Source organism: Uranotaenia lowii, chromosome 2, assembly GCF_029784155.1.
Source record: "Uranotaenia lowii strain MFRU-FL chromosome 2, ASM2978415v1, whole genome shotgun sequence".
Classification (NCBI taxonomy): domain Eukaryota; kingdom Metazoa; phylum Arthropoda; class Insecta; order Diptera; family Culicidae; genus Uranotaenia; species Uranotaenia lowii.
The window spans coordinates 176979123-176992450 of record NC_073692.1 but is presented as its reverse complement, the minus strand read 5'-3'; the positions used below and the strand labels follow the sequence as shown (position 1 = coordinate 176992450).

The 13328-nt window shown below is 33.1% G+C and overlaps 1 protein-coding gene across 5 annotated transcripts in view; it reads right to left on the bottom strand.

Moving 5' to 3' along the window:
• Window positions 1–549: 549 nt before the first annotated feature.
• Window positions 550–13328, bottom strand: part of LOC129749574 (kinesin-like protein KIF21B) — a 198020-nt gene continuing 185241 nt past the window's right edge. For all 5 annotated transcript variants that reach the window (XM_055744598.1, XM_055744600.1, XM_055744602.1 and 2 more), the window contains one exon: window positions 550–3845. Coding sequence is in view for 1 of the 5 variants with exons in the window: in XM_055744602.1 (XP_055600577.1) it covers window positions 3779–3845 (67 nt within the window). In the remaining 4 variants the exon portion in view is untranslated. The remainder of the gene's footprint in view (window positions 3846–13328) is intronic.

Genomic DNA, 13328 nt, shown 5'->3' with positions numbered 1-13328 from the left:
CTCAGGAAGCAATAGACTTGCCAACTGAGCTATATCACAAGCCCCACTCCAAAGTATCGAAAACAGAAGCCTGCTCATGTGTATACAGTTTTGTACACAAATTCGATGTTGAGAAAATTCAAATCCACCTGGGAGACTTCAACGCAAGTCTAAGACAGATAAGCGAGAACAGGAACCCGTTTGTGGAGTTTCGTGTTGTGGCATTAATGGATCGCTCTTTCTTCATCAAACTTAGGTATATCGCAATGATCGAACAGAAAATCATATGGGACAAAGGGGATCACATCTGCATCCGCCGAAAATGAAGGTTGAGCATTCTTGATGCTCGCAACAAGTTACGACAATATGGCAATTGATGAGCATCACTTCGTCCTTGGTTAGAGGTATAAGAAAAGTCTAAAATGTTGAACATTTCTAAGCATTTCGAACAACTCGTCCGAATCTCGTTTTGGTGAGAAACTTGACTGGAAATAATCAGATAAGAACACAATTTTACGAAGAATGACGAACTAGATAATGGCCTTTTCGGATGAGTGACTGTGCAACACCTAAATGAGCAAACAATGCATTGTTTATGTATTTGTTTAATTTTCCTGTGTTAATTTCCTATTCTATATACTCAGTAAACCATCGTTAGATTCAACTGCCAACACGAGAGGTCAGCAGCAGCACTCTTCTATTGCTATGTAGGCTGCTTGTTTTGTTCGTTCGTAAACTAGATTAGATAGGTGTTCACTTTTCTGTTGTTGTTTAATTAGTTTCTGTCTTTCACCCTTCACAGTTCAGCTATTCCTAACGTTAAAGATACCGCGCACAAAACCTGTTAGAACATCAGATTTGTTACTGGTTAGATTTTTTTGTTGCTTTAATTACTATAAACTCACCTACTTATAAGTCGCTCTCTACAGTATCTAATGATAGCGCAATTAATACATTTGGAACTGTGTTAAATATTATTCCACAAAGATATGGTTTATAGGAATATACACTAAAATATATGATTAAGTGGAACGAATTTAATATATGCGTTGAGATTGACTCTAATTAAGGTAAATCCTAGATACTAATTATTATTTCAAACGATAACTATTAAGCACTCGAAACGGAACGTAAATACCGAACGGGCAGTAGCTTTGCAAATAAAACTGGTGCTGTAGAAATACTGAATGGAAAGTAGGTATGTGTGTATATTCAAAAACCGATGGTTATTACAAAGTAATAAGTCGTTGGGTGAGTTAAAAAAATGTAAACAATTAAAGGAAAAATAAACTAAACAATCTGAAAAAAACTGTGTAAAAATAATAATCATCTGTCTTTTGTTTTTTTTTTTCTAACACTTTCTTAACAACTATGATCACAACCAATCAAATTTGGGCCTGTTCTTTGTGTATGTATGTATTATGAGTTGAAGTTGAACTCAATATTTATAGATGTGTAGAAGACTAACTGGATTGATAACAGAATAGAAATACGAAGTTTCAGTTCCAGTTCTGAGAGCTTTCCAATACTAAAATGGGTAGGTTAAAATTAACTGAAAGAACCTTAAAAAACAGAATACTGAATTACGTCTTACTTTTGGTGTAAACTTATAAGGTTTCGGGAGTTAAACAGTTCTTTTTTATTATTGTTCAGTAGCAAATTTGTTCCTAGAGAATAGATCGACTATCAAATTCCTATGCTAAAGAGTGGGGTGTGTTAATACACTTGGTATTTGTCATTATTTTCGAATTATTGCTCCTGTCGTAGACCGTTTTCTGTTAAAGCTTTTTCTCTTTTTGATCGTACGCTCTGTGTAATTTCATCAGTTATGAAAGTCTACGGTTGTGCGTAGCACATGAAAATTGTAAAAACGACTTTTGGGTGAATTTATTAATTGAACGATTATTTTGTCAAACTACTTTTTTCAAAAAAGGATTAACTAAGCAAAAAATGCAGATTTACTTGAATCCACAACAATTTAGTGAATTTTGATGACAATATATCAATCCCAGAAGCATCTCAACAGCTTTTTTACCATATTTGTTTTGCTTCTGGAATCTAAATATGAATTCTGCAACTGAAAATCTGAAATTCTGGATCGGAATTTAAGTTAAGAATTTGAATTCTTAATCTGATTCTGATTTTGAAACCTGAATTCTGAATCTCAAATTTAAGGTGTAAATTAAAGGTTATGGTATTATTTTTTTGGGAGTTTTCCGAAAGAATTGATTATTTTGTATATTATTTGAAATCTGAATCTAAAGTTTTGAATCTAAATTCTAAATTCAAAATTTAAATACTCATTATTTGAAACAGAATTCTAAATTCCTCATTTGGATTATGAATTTTGAACTGTGAGTTCTGAATATGAAGTTTGAACTCTGAATTCTGAACTTTAAGTTTAGAACTCTTAATTTTAATATCGAAAATCTTAAATGATATTGAACTCTGAATCTGAATTTTCAATCCTGACCTAAGAATGTTGCAATTTGAATCCTGGTTTATAAATTTTGAATTCCGTATTCTGAACTTTGAATTCTGAATTCAGAATTCTTCACCCTGAAATTAGAACTATTCTAATTCTCTTAATTCTGAACTCTGAATCTTGAACTGTGAATTGCCTTCCGAATTCTTGAACGATCTGAATTCTGAGCTCTGAATTCAGCATTCTGGAATCTAAGTTCAGAATTCAAAGTTCTTAGCTCTGAATTCTGAACTCTGAACTCTAAAATTTGAATTCCAAATTCTGAATTCCAACATAAGAATTCTGAACTTCAAATTCTTAATTCTGAACTAAGAATTCTGAAACTTAATGTGTTCCCTGAATTTGAAATTGGTATCAGAAGAGTTCGAATCGAAATTTGGAATTTGAAATATGAAGTCTGATTTTTTGATTGAAAAGCTGAATTCTGAATCTCCAGTCTCCAGTCTTAATTCTGAATTTTGAAAATTAAATTGTACGCACAAACCTCCGCATCAAACCGTAGACTGTTCGATTTCAAATATTTTCGACATTTTAAGTGGAAGTCTCTTTTGACACAATTGAAACCCTGTTTTGTAAAATTTGATTTAAAAAGATGTATCTTATTGCCTTACCTAACGCGTACACGTACAGTTTCTATCTATTAGAAAAAGTTCTTTTAGAAAAAATAGTAGTAGCTAATAAGTCTATCTATTAACCTGGCGGGGACCTAGGGTTCCGATTAGAGTTTCCCTTTACAAAAGGCCACACTATTATTATGCGGTTGTGTCACCAACTATGTGATCTGGCCGTTTTCTACGATAATTGGATACTGTTGCAAAAATTACAAAACCTCAAAAAAAAAAAACATTGAACCCCTCAGGAAAAGGGGGTTCCACCACAGGTTAAAAACGAAATTCGAGTTTCGTTAGCCTCCTACCTTCTGCTGTTTACACGGCTTAAAATTCCCATGTAATTTTGATTCAGACTCCGATAGAGGCGACTGTTACGTATCGAAGACGTCGAAGGAGCTGCCGAACTGAACGAATGAGACGGAGCAAGGTTCGGGATGCGTCCTGTTCCTGGTCCTGCTCCTGATGCTCCAGCTACCGTTGACGACATCGACGACGAGGAAGGCGAACTGGACTGGGGCCGCCGTCGTTCCGGAACCGGTGGCGGTACCGGATCGTAGTAGCCTTGTTGCTGATGATGGTATCCTCCAAAACCACCAGAAGTCGTCAGAGCCACGGAAGTCGATGCTGAATGAATGTTCCGCAAACTGGTTGCAGAGTTGTACTGGCTGTACATTCGATCCAGCATCGCTTCCGTGCTCTGGCGTCATCTGTTCTCGGCGCTAAACCGCCGTATTGCGGACGATACTCGCCATAGACGCACTTTGCCATCGCTTTAGTTCGTCGTGTAGATCGGTTTGATTGTGTGTAAAGGTGTGTTGTTGTTGTTGTTGTTGAGAGCAAATAGCGCGCATTCGCAGAACACAAAATCGGAGATGTAACGAGTGCATGGCAGCCAGGATCAATCATTCGGGAATGGTGCAGGGATGGAAAAAGAAAAAAAGAAAAAAATAAACAAGCAAAAGAACGGTTAACAATGTGGTATCAACAGCGAAGCATTGAGTAGGCAACAAATCATTATATAGGTAGTTAAAAGCTGAAATGTGGAAATTTATTACGACTAAAAAAACGAGGATGACGTGGTGAAACGAGTGTGGTGATATTTTGGTTTTTTTTTACCAATTCGATAAAGCAATACGAAACAATAAACGAGGAAACGATACATCGATGATGGGCTTCTGTAGATTGAAATATGATTGAATTGTATCCTATGACTCATCAAAATCATCATGAAATCCTTTTTCGGTAATTTTTGACGGTCGCCATAGAAGAATGAGAAGCATAGTAGACAGCATCAAGACGAACTTTGGTTTCGCTGCGCGATTCCGTTGTTGATTTTGAAGGCTAAAATTACGGGCACAAAACTTTACGAAGAAAATATTGAATTCGTTAAAGCAAATGTGAAAAAGGCTTTATCAGCTTCTGGTCGCTACAGTGATGCTGATGCTTCCATCGGTTATCAAAACGCCACTATTGCTACAGTGGCTACATCAGCCATGTTGAATCAGCTATATATTACTCCCAGCTCATGCATTACTAAATAAGCTTGTCAGATTGCCCGGATATTAGAAACAAAATTTGGGTCTGGTAAGGCCAGGTTGCCCGTTTTTTTCACTTTATATGTAAAGCTTACAAAAATACTCAGATAAGGTCATTATATTTTGAATTTTTTAAACGGGCAAGTGTTATCAAAATAATCATATTCGGTTTTTAGAAGCCTAAAACACGATTTAAAATCAAGGAATATTTAAAGAAAGTAGTGCCAACAGACTGTGACGTCACAATCACAAGACATCTGTTAATTTACTAGGAAACTTGCCTTTTCGTTGATAATTCGTAGAATCTGCTGGAATCTTTCATTGGAATTTAAGTAAACTAAGTTAATAATCATTAATTGATGTTTATTGTTCTACATAAGAATAAACCGAAACTAAAAAATCATGACAATCAGTTAAACACTTAATAACTACCAGCTAGACCTTTTGAAAGCTGTTTTTTTTTCATTTTTGCCCGTTTTAGCTTCAAGATGACATTGCATTAATTAATAAAATAAGAAAGAAAAAAACATAATGTAATCTTCAAAGGAGCAAAAAAAATTTATAACATAGTGAAATAGAGGCCTTACAAACAATCAAAATGAAATTTGAATTCATTTTCGTTCTAAAACGTGTTTTTCTTTGAAAATTTCTGCCATTCTCATATAAATTTTCGATACAATCGTTTTTGTGACGTCATCTAAAAATCCAATATGCCTCTCGGCACTACCTTTTTTCAACATTCCTTGATTAAAATTCTGATCTGATGTGTTTCGACGATAAAAAAAATATTTCAAGTTTTTTTATTGGCTTGTCCGCAATACCAATATGATTCAACTTGCCACCAAGTTATTTTAGTTTTGATTTCTGTTGAATAATTCTTGAGTTTTGATCAAATCTACCCGGATCTTGCACGGATTTTGGGTTAAAAATTTGGAAATCAAATGCACGGATTTTGTCAGGCCTGGATGTGACTTTCGAGGGAAAATATCTGGCAACCTTATGTATTGCTTTCCAAGCCTGAGATTTTTTAAAAATCGTAACTTTAGTTTATCAGCCTTATCGGTGAAAAGTGATGTCCTTTTTAGTAGGGACGTCTAAAGATATGAAATTTGTTTATAGATGGTTAGGGGAGATGAGGGCATAACGAGCACCCAGGGCATGATCATGAATGATAAATGAAAAAAAAATCATCTCGACCAGGAATCGAACTCGAGCCTACTGATTACCTCTCCGGCATCTTACCAATAGGCCAAATCGTCAGACGATACAAGTCAAGCTGTAGCTCTATTACTCAGTTGACTTCATCGAGTCGAATTTGCTGCTAGAATCCCCGGCAGAAAACGCTCATTATGCCTTCATTAATGGTGCTCATACTGCCTCGGGAGGTTTTTCATTATGCATCTACAGTGACTGGTTTTCAGCTTTCGGCAAAAATTTTTAAAATGCATTTTTAAACGTGTTTATCTACTTTTTCAAGTTTCATCCAATTAGGCAATAGACTATTTGAGTGTCTGAACACGAAACAATGATGTAATTCACATATTACAGCTTTTCTCTATGGTTAAATAAGCGTTTTTCCTAAGGTGGCCATTATGCCCTCATCTCCCCTAGATGAAATGAAAGGTGGTGAAAATGAGCGGGTAGAATTTATTTCATAACAAACTGAGAAGACTATACATCGATAGATGCGTTTCTGAGTTAAAGGGAGCTTATCTGAGCGATCACATATCATCTTTTTGTTCGTTCACACTGCAAGTTTTCATCTTGTGGGGCGAACTACGCTTGGCCTACTAATGTGTGGTGGTAGATGCAACTTTATCTGTATCTACCACTTCATAGTAGTTGGCCCGTGAGGAACAAAAATTTGCTATGTGATGATAATGCTCCAAAAAAAATTCAACCCGCTCATTTCCACAACCTTTCATTTCATCTAACAACAAATTGTGAATATCTTTAGATGTCCCTACTAAAAACGACAATCACTTTTTATCGGTAAGGCCGATAAACTAAAGTAACAAACATAAATTACGGTGATTAATCATTTCATGAATTCTATTTTTAAATCTTTAGAAAAATAGTAATTGGGATCGTTGAATAACCATAAGTTTTTAATTTTTTTTGTAGTATAATTTGAAAAGGTTTAATCAAGAACATCTAAGTAGTGTTATAGTCCCCTTGAGTAGACCGAAAAACCAACACATAACCTATTAATTGTAGAAAACAAAACTCAAAATTAAATCAAAATAAATTGCTTCAAACCTCAAGAATAAAATTTTAAAAAAATAATCCGAACAAATTTTTAATTTTGAAAAAAGTGTAGTCATAAAACGCCTATCTAAATGTTAGCAGACAAAATTCTTTTCCCATTCAATTTACTATTAATGTTTATAAAACAATTACAGTTTTTTCGGTGGAATAGCTTAGCTTAGCTTGATTGACTACTCACATCCACCTTAAGTCATTGAAACCGAAATGCCGTTAAAAATTCGGAATTATACTTTTAAAATGATATAAAGTTCTTGCTTTCCATAGTTGATTCCATCATAATAGTACTAAAGCATTTCGAATTCCATAACCGCTGGTGTGGCTCAGTAGAATGAATTCTACATCACCAATGGTTGCTACTCCGTGATTGACCGAGGCCATCAATTTTGCCCAGAGGTCAAAAGAATGGTGTCTGGGATTGACAACACATTCACAATGAACAAAACTGATGCTCTCTCATTACACATCAATAACGGCGCCGGCCACGTCCTAGTAGTCAATAGATAGAGAGGAAAATAAAAGAAAGGGATGATAGAATGTAAAATTATGCTTTAGGACCGAGGTCACCTCTGCATCCTAGCAAAAAAACTTTTGTAGGGATGGGGGAAAAGGGATATGATCAGGAGACACCTTTGACAAGTGTATAGATCTTAGTAAACCTATTCTCCGGTTCTTTCATTGTTCCTAACAAAATGTTTTTTTTAACTCTACACAACAAAACAAAAAATCAAGTGACATGTACATCAGTTAACGGAGACATCATAAAACTTATTGTGAATATCATACATTGGCCCACTAGCGTAACAATGTCTCTATAAAAACAGTGTTGATAAAATAAAAATGAAAATTATTTAATTTAAAGTTTTTCTTCGGCTGATATTTGTAAGCTATAGTAAACCCAACCTTTTTCTAAGAAACCGTCTTTTGATATCAACAAATTCAACAAGATAATTTCAGAAAGTTGCAAATGATGTCTAATTAACTAAAATGTAAACTCTTTAACTCCTGTTTCTTTTTTGAAAAGAAAGAATCTTTGTTATATTTTGAATGTAGAACAAACAATACAATTCCTCATTGATCAATTTCAATATATTATTGTAAATTTTTAATTGTGCACATGTGTTATGTTATGCTTTTCAAAATACATATTAAAAATTGTTGTGTAAATGTTAACTGAAAGCAGTGTTTAGATTTATCAGCCTACCAAATCCAAGTTCGTATCTGAAAAGCTCAAATGCATAGGCAATTCCAGATATACTAGAAAAATAATAATAAAAAAATGGTCCCTCCTCGACCTACTAACTACAGTCTTAAGTCCATATGCCGCCCTCATGAATTGAACTTAATGGGTTAAATTCCTATAAAAAAGAAAAAAATACAATCGAGCGTACTTACTCGCAATCAACAAACTGTTAAAAACATGGATGAACATTTCGATTCCTTACGTTTTTTTTTTCAGAATTACGAATCCAACGCATTTTCATTATATTTAAGAATTTGAAAATAGATACTTTTGAAAGAGTTCAATAGTATTTAATAGGAATTAAGCCATATCTTGAAAATTTGATAGTATAGAGGATTGGAATCAGTTCCAGATTCTGTAATCAACCGGAAAGTGACGTCCGGATCTGGTTTAACCGTTTTACGGAGAGTATAAACCAGTACAATTATATCCGCTATTGCACCATCGATAAAAAAAGGAATGGACTCACCAGTTTCACAAATAACGTTTCAGTTTCCCAAGGCAAGATTTCTCGATTATCCATGGACCAGCTGCTCTCAGGATTCGCCGGGAAAAAGATGGCCATCTTTTCTTGATTTCACTTCTTGTGATCTGCTTTTGGGGCCCGGTTTTGTAGTAATTTTCGTTAAAAAAATAAATTTAGGAAAAGCAAAATTTTCCAGCAGTGAATAAAACACTCCTGTCACCTCCAAGCACAGCCTACCAAGTCTCAATTACAGTTTTTTCGGTGGAATAGCATAAAAAGTATAATGCATAGATTTATACCTCGATAAAGAGAATTACTTTATGAACAAAGACTCGAATGTTTGCAATGTCTCAAATTAAATTTATGAAAAACTTTTATTCATGAAAATTGATGACTCATTCGAATACTGTTCAAAATTTAACTGTATTCACCGGTTTACTAAATTTAACATAGGTTCCAACAAATGGATTCGGACAATTTAAGAAAAATCGAATAACCTTTGAAGTTTAATCATGAAAAAATGAAGAATTTAATTTTTTTTATCAATTGAATTAAAGATCAACAAATCATAGCTTGCATGCATTGCCAACCAAAAATTATGTTTTTTAGTAAAACTCAAAATAATTTTCAAAACTAGTTCTATACACAGATCGCACACGAAATCGGTAACAGTTAAAAAAATCTGTCTGTGTTGAGACCTACAGAGGCAAAAGAAGCTCACAACGCCCCCAAGGCACAGTGGTTTAAAACTCGAAAAACGTGATCATAGGCTTTTTGAAGGCTTAAATTTCAAAATAGCTTTATGGTATGTTCTAAAATGTTTCATCATTTTAAAATGCGCATATTTTAATGTAATTTTTTTCTGATCAATTATCTATAAGTGAGACGATTTTTCAATATTTTGTATTTATCATTTTATCACTATGACGTCTTCAGAAAAGTTGTAGGTCATTATATTTTAACAAACTTTGTTGAAGACGTTAAAGCTCCATCTCTTGAAACAACATGTTTAAAAGATATTTTTTGAAAACTTACCTCAAAAAACGAAAAATTCGTATAACTTTTTTGAAGCGAGTTTTGAGACAAACTTTGTATGAGAGAGTTGTGACAATTGTTAAACTTTATTGAAGGTGTGTCAAGTCACTTTGAATGTTTTCATTGTTCAATATCTCTTAAAGTTGCAAACATACCAAAACAAAAATATATACATTAGAAAGGGCAATCTTTCAACTTTTATCGATATATGGTTTGCTTTGTATGCATGAGGTTTTACCAATAAATCACGTTTTTCGAGTTTTAAACCACTGCACAGTGGGGCGGAACATCAATCTAGCTGTACGAAAAAATAGAGCCCAGGGATGAAGAGATAGACATTTGATGTCTTCAGCAACATTGTTCAGCATATTCTAGTATCAAAATTTTTGCCGAGGGGTCCATCGATAGAGAGATAAAAATACTAACTTTTTTGTTTTTCAAATTAGGGCTTTGATGACGACAAAGTTGTTTATCTGATCAAAATACATAAGTTTGTTGAATATGTCAAAGTCCTATCACATCATCCTCGGGAGTTACAGTCAAAAACAGTTTTTTGAATCTGACACTTTGTAAATTGGATAAAATAGTTCGCTGTCTTTGAAACAAAGTTGTAACAAGCCACGATCTACAATTGTCTAGTACATTATGATGGGTTTAGAAGTTGATGAAGCCCTATAGAAAGCATTTAGTGTAATTTATTGGCCATTTTGGAAGGCTCGTCCATCGAAAAGTGCACACAAGTTAAATTTTGAAGGCCTTCTAAAGTACTTTTTCTGTTTTGTTTGGGGCAAACGACCCAAACGGATCGATAAACGTTTGAGACGTTTTAGACGAAATGTAGCCAGATAAACAAATATTTTGGTGAATAGTTAGATAAACCGTATAATATTCAGGGATTGGGTTTTTATCTTTTCAATTGAACTTCTTTGGAATAGTTTTGATGATCATTGAATATAAAATTTAAAAAAAATAAAACAAGTTATACAAACTTCGTTACTGTAATCTCAGAAATAATAGATTAACCTGTCCCCTTCCTTCACGGACGACTTGACGAGAAATTTCGAATAACATTCAAAAATTAACTTGAGAACTTCTAAGATTTGTACTAGCTCTATCGGTTGAATCAGTTGACCCTAATCTTGACTGTCAATATGACACTATTCGAAGTTTGGCGTCTCATAACTTTATTCGGGTGCATCTAAATAAAAATATTTCTTAGGCGACCTTCAACGAATTCTTGAAACCTTTACTTATGCTTCATTTTTTTTTATGGACACACAACCTGAAAGCCTAGGAAAAAACTCCCTAATAAGATATTGAGTGTCAATTTGACACTCCTCGCTTGAAACGGCTATGTATCTCTTGTTTCTCAACCGATTTTTACAAAATTTATAGTTTTACAAACCTCGTAATGTAACTCAAATAAATTTTCTGGATTTACTTTTAGTTTTATATTTATCATATTAGTGTAGGAACGGGGGGGGTTTTGGGAGTTAAACCCCCCCCATGAAGGTCCAAAAAAGCAAGCGAGCTATTATACTCTACATTCAAAATTTTTATTTCATAATAAAATTATTATAATAGCGCTAAGTTATTCAAGAGTAACAATCTAGACTAAAACCCAATGCCAAAACCCCATCACAGGTTTTTAGCTACAGTTTCTCAGAATTTACTCATTTGTTCATAGAATAAGGTTGCCAGAATTTTTTCATCACGTATCCGGACCAGACAAATCCGGACTGTTTTATATAAAAACCTTGCAAAATCCGAGTATTGGATTTCTAAATTGTCGACCAAAATCCGAGCAATATCCGAGCAATGTTGGTCAAAATCTAGAAATTACTCATCAAAAATCATGAAAAACCCTTTCATGAATCTTTTTTAAAACTTGCTCCAAAAATTTTGGACGCATAAATAAAAAAAAATTAAAACACAACTTGTTTTTTTATTTGATTTAAGAATGAGAATGAGAAAAAATCCAGGCAAAATCCGGACTTTTCCAATGAAATCCAGGCAACCAAGTCGAACCGGACTTTTTTCCAAATTTAATATTAATTAACTAGGCCAACCCGGTTAACACCGGGCAACCTTATCATAGAAATTCAGGTCTACATATTAAATTTTAAATTTAACCCTTTTTGTAGGTTCTGGTTTCATTACAAAAATTGTACATATTTCTACATATTTTCTTAATTCTGATTTAGGATTTTTGATTTGCAGTTCGAATAATCATAAGAATTTAGGAAGGAAAAGCTGTTTTGAAATCCTGGTTCAGTTTCGGTTTTGTTTTGATGATAGTTTTCAGAATATGAAAAAAAGAAGAATTATATTTTATATTCAAATTCTAAGTTTTAAAACTTTATTCTAACACAAATTTCAAAGCTCTTAAGTAGCGATCGAAAATTGAAAACTTAGATTCAGATTAATCATTTGAAATTCACTTTCTAATTCAGATTCACAAAATATATTAAAAATGAAAAAATTAAATAATGAATTAAGATTAAACCGGCACTACAGAATCTAAATAAAAGATTCATGAATGAGGACTCTAAAACTTGGCTCATAAAATTCTGATCTGGAATTAAGATTCGAAAAACGTATTTTTTACATTTCAGAAATCGTATAGAAATTCGAAAACAGATTCAAAGTTCAATTTTTGAAATCAGGTTCAGAATTCGGGTTCAAAATTCAAAAAATTATTAATCTTGAGAATGAGTTTTTCAATCATCATAAAATCACAATTATAAAGTATTATTTTTATTTTTATCTCCGCTCTTAAAATGACCCTTTTCCTTGCTTTTTTCTACTAAAGATTACCGAAAAACATCAATCGAAAAAGATCATCAATATAAGGTAGAAGTTGAGTAAATTTTCTAAGTTTTGTTATATGCTTAATATCCAAAATTATATTTAAAAAAATCATCCACACGATTTTCATTAATAAAATGATTCTATGTGAAAAATATCTTCACCTAAAATATCTGCACAAAACTCTATGTTTTCGCGGTGTATTGTTTAACATTATTAATATTGCAAGATTTTTTAAAGCCAAATTTCAAAATAAAATCATAATTTTTATTGAAATTTACATCAAGCAAAAGTGATCCGATTTTTTTTTATCTCTTACTGTCTCTTGAAAAATTTTATTTATTTTCATCAATGGTTAGAAATTTGCAACTTGCAAAAGAGTTTGAAAGATTGAGCTTGTTTGATTTGAATATAGAATAAGTTATATTTTGAAGGAATTTAACGCTTCCCTAAAAAGAACTTATTTTATACTTAAATTATTAACTACCAGACTCTTATCTACCAAACTCTTAAATAAATTCAAAAATTTTAACCATCGTTGGAAGCAAATTCCATATTTTGTTTCTAAGGGTTTCATTATAAAAATTTAGCTCGCCTTCTAGGGTAAGGACCACTTTGCTAAAGTAACGGTTTAATACGAAAACTATTAATGAGTACTTGAAAATTAATAATCACATGGATTTGTATTTAATTTAATTTGTTTTATTTTTTTTTGTACTCATGAATTGTTGGGAAAAAAAATCATAGGTAAAATCAGTCACCAAAACCCCCCCCCCATGAGTCGGTTCTTCCTACGGCCCTGGTGTCAAGTAATTACGACACTAGAATCGTATGAAATTGGTTTTCTGGTGAATATAAAATAATTACGAAAATCTTGCGTGAATATACTGCAAAGTTGAAA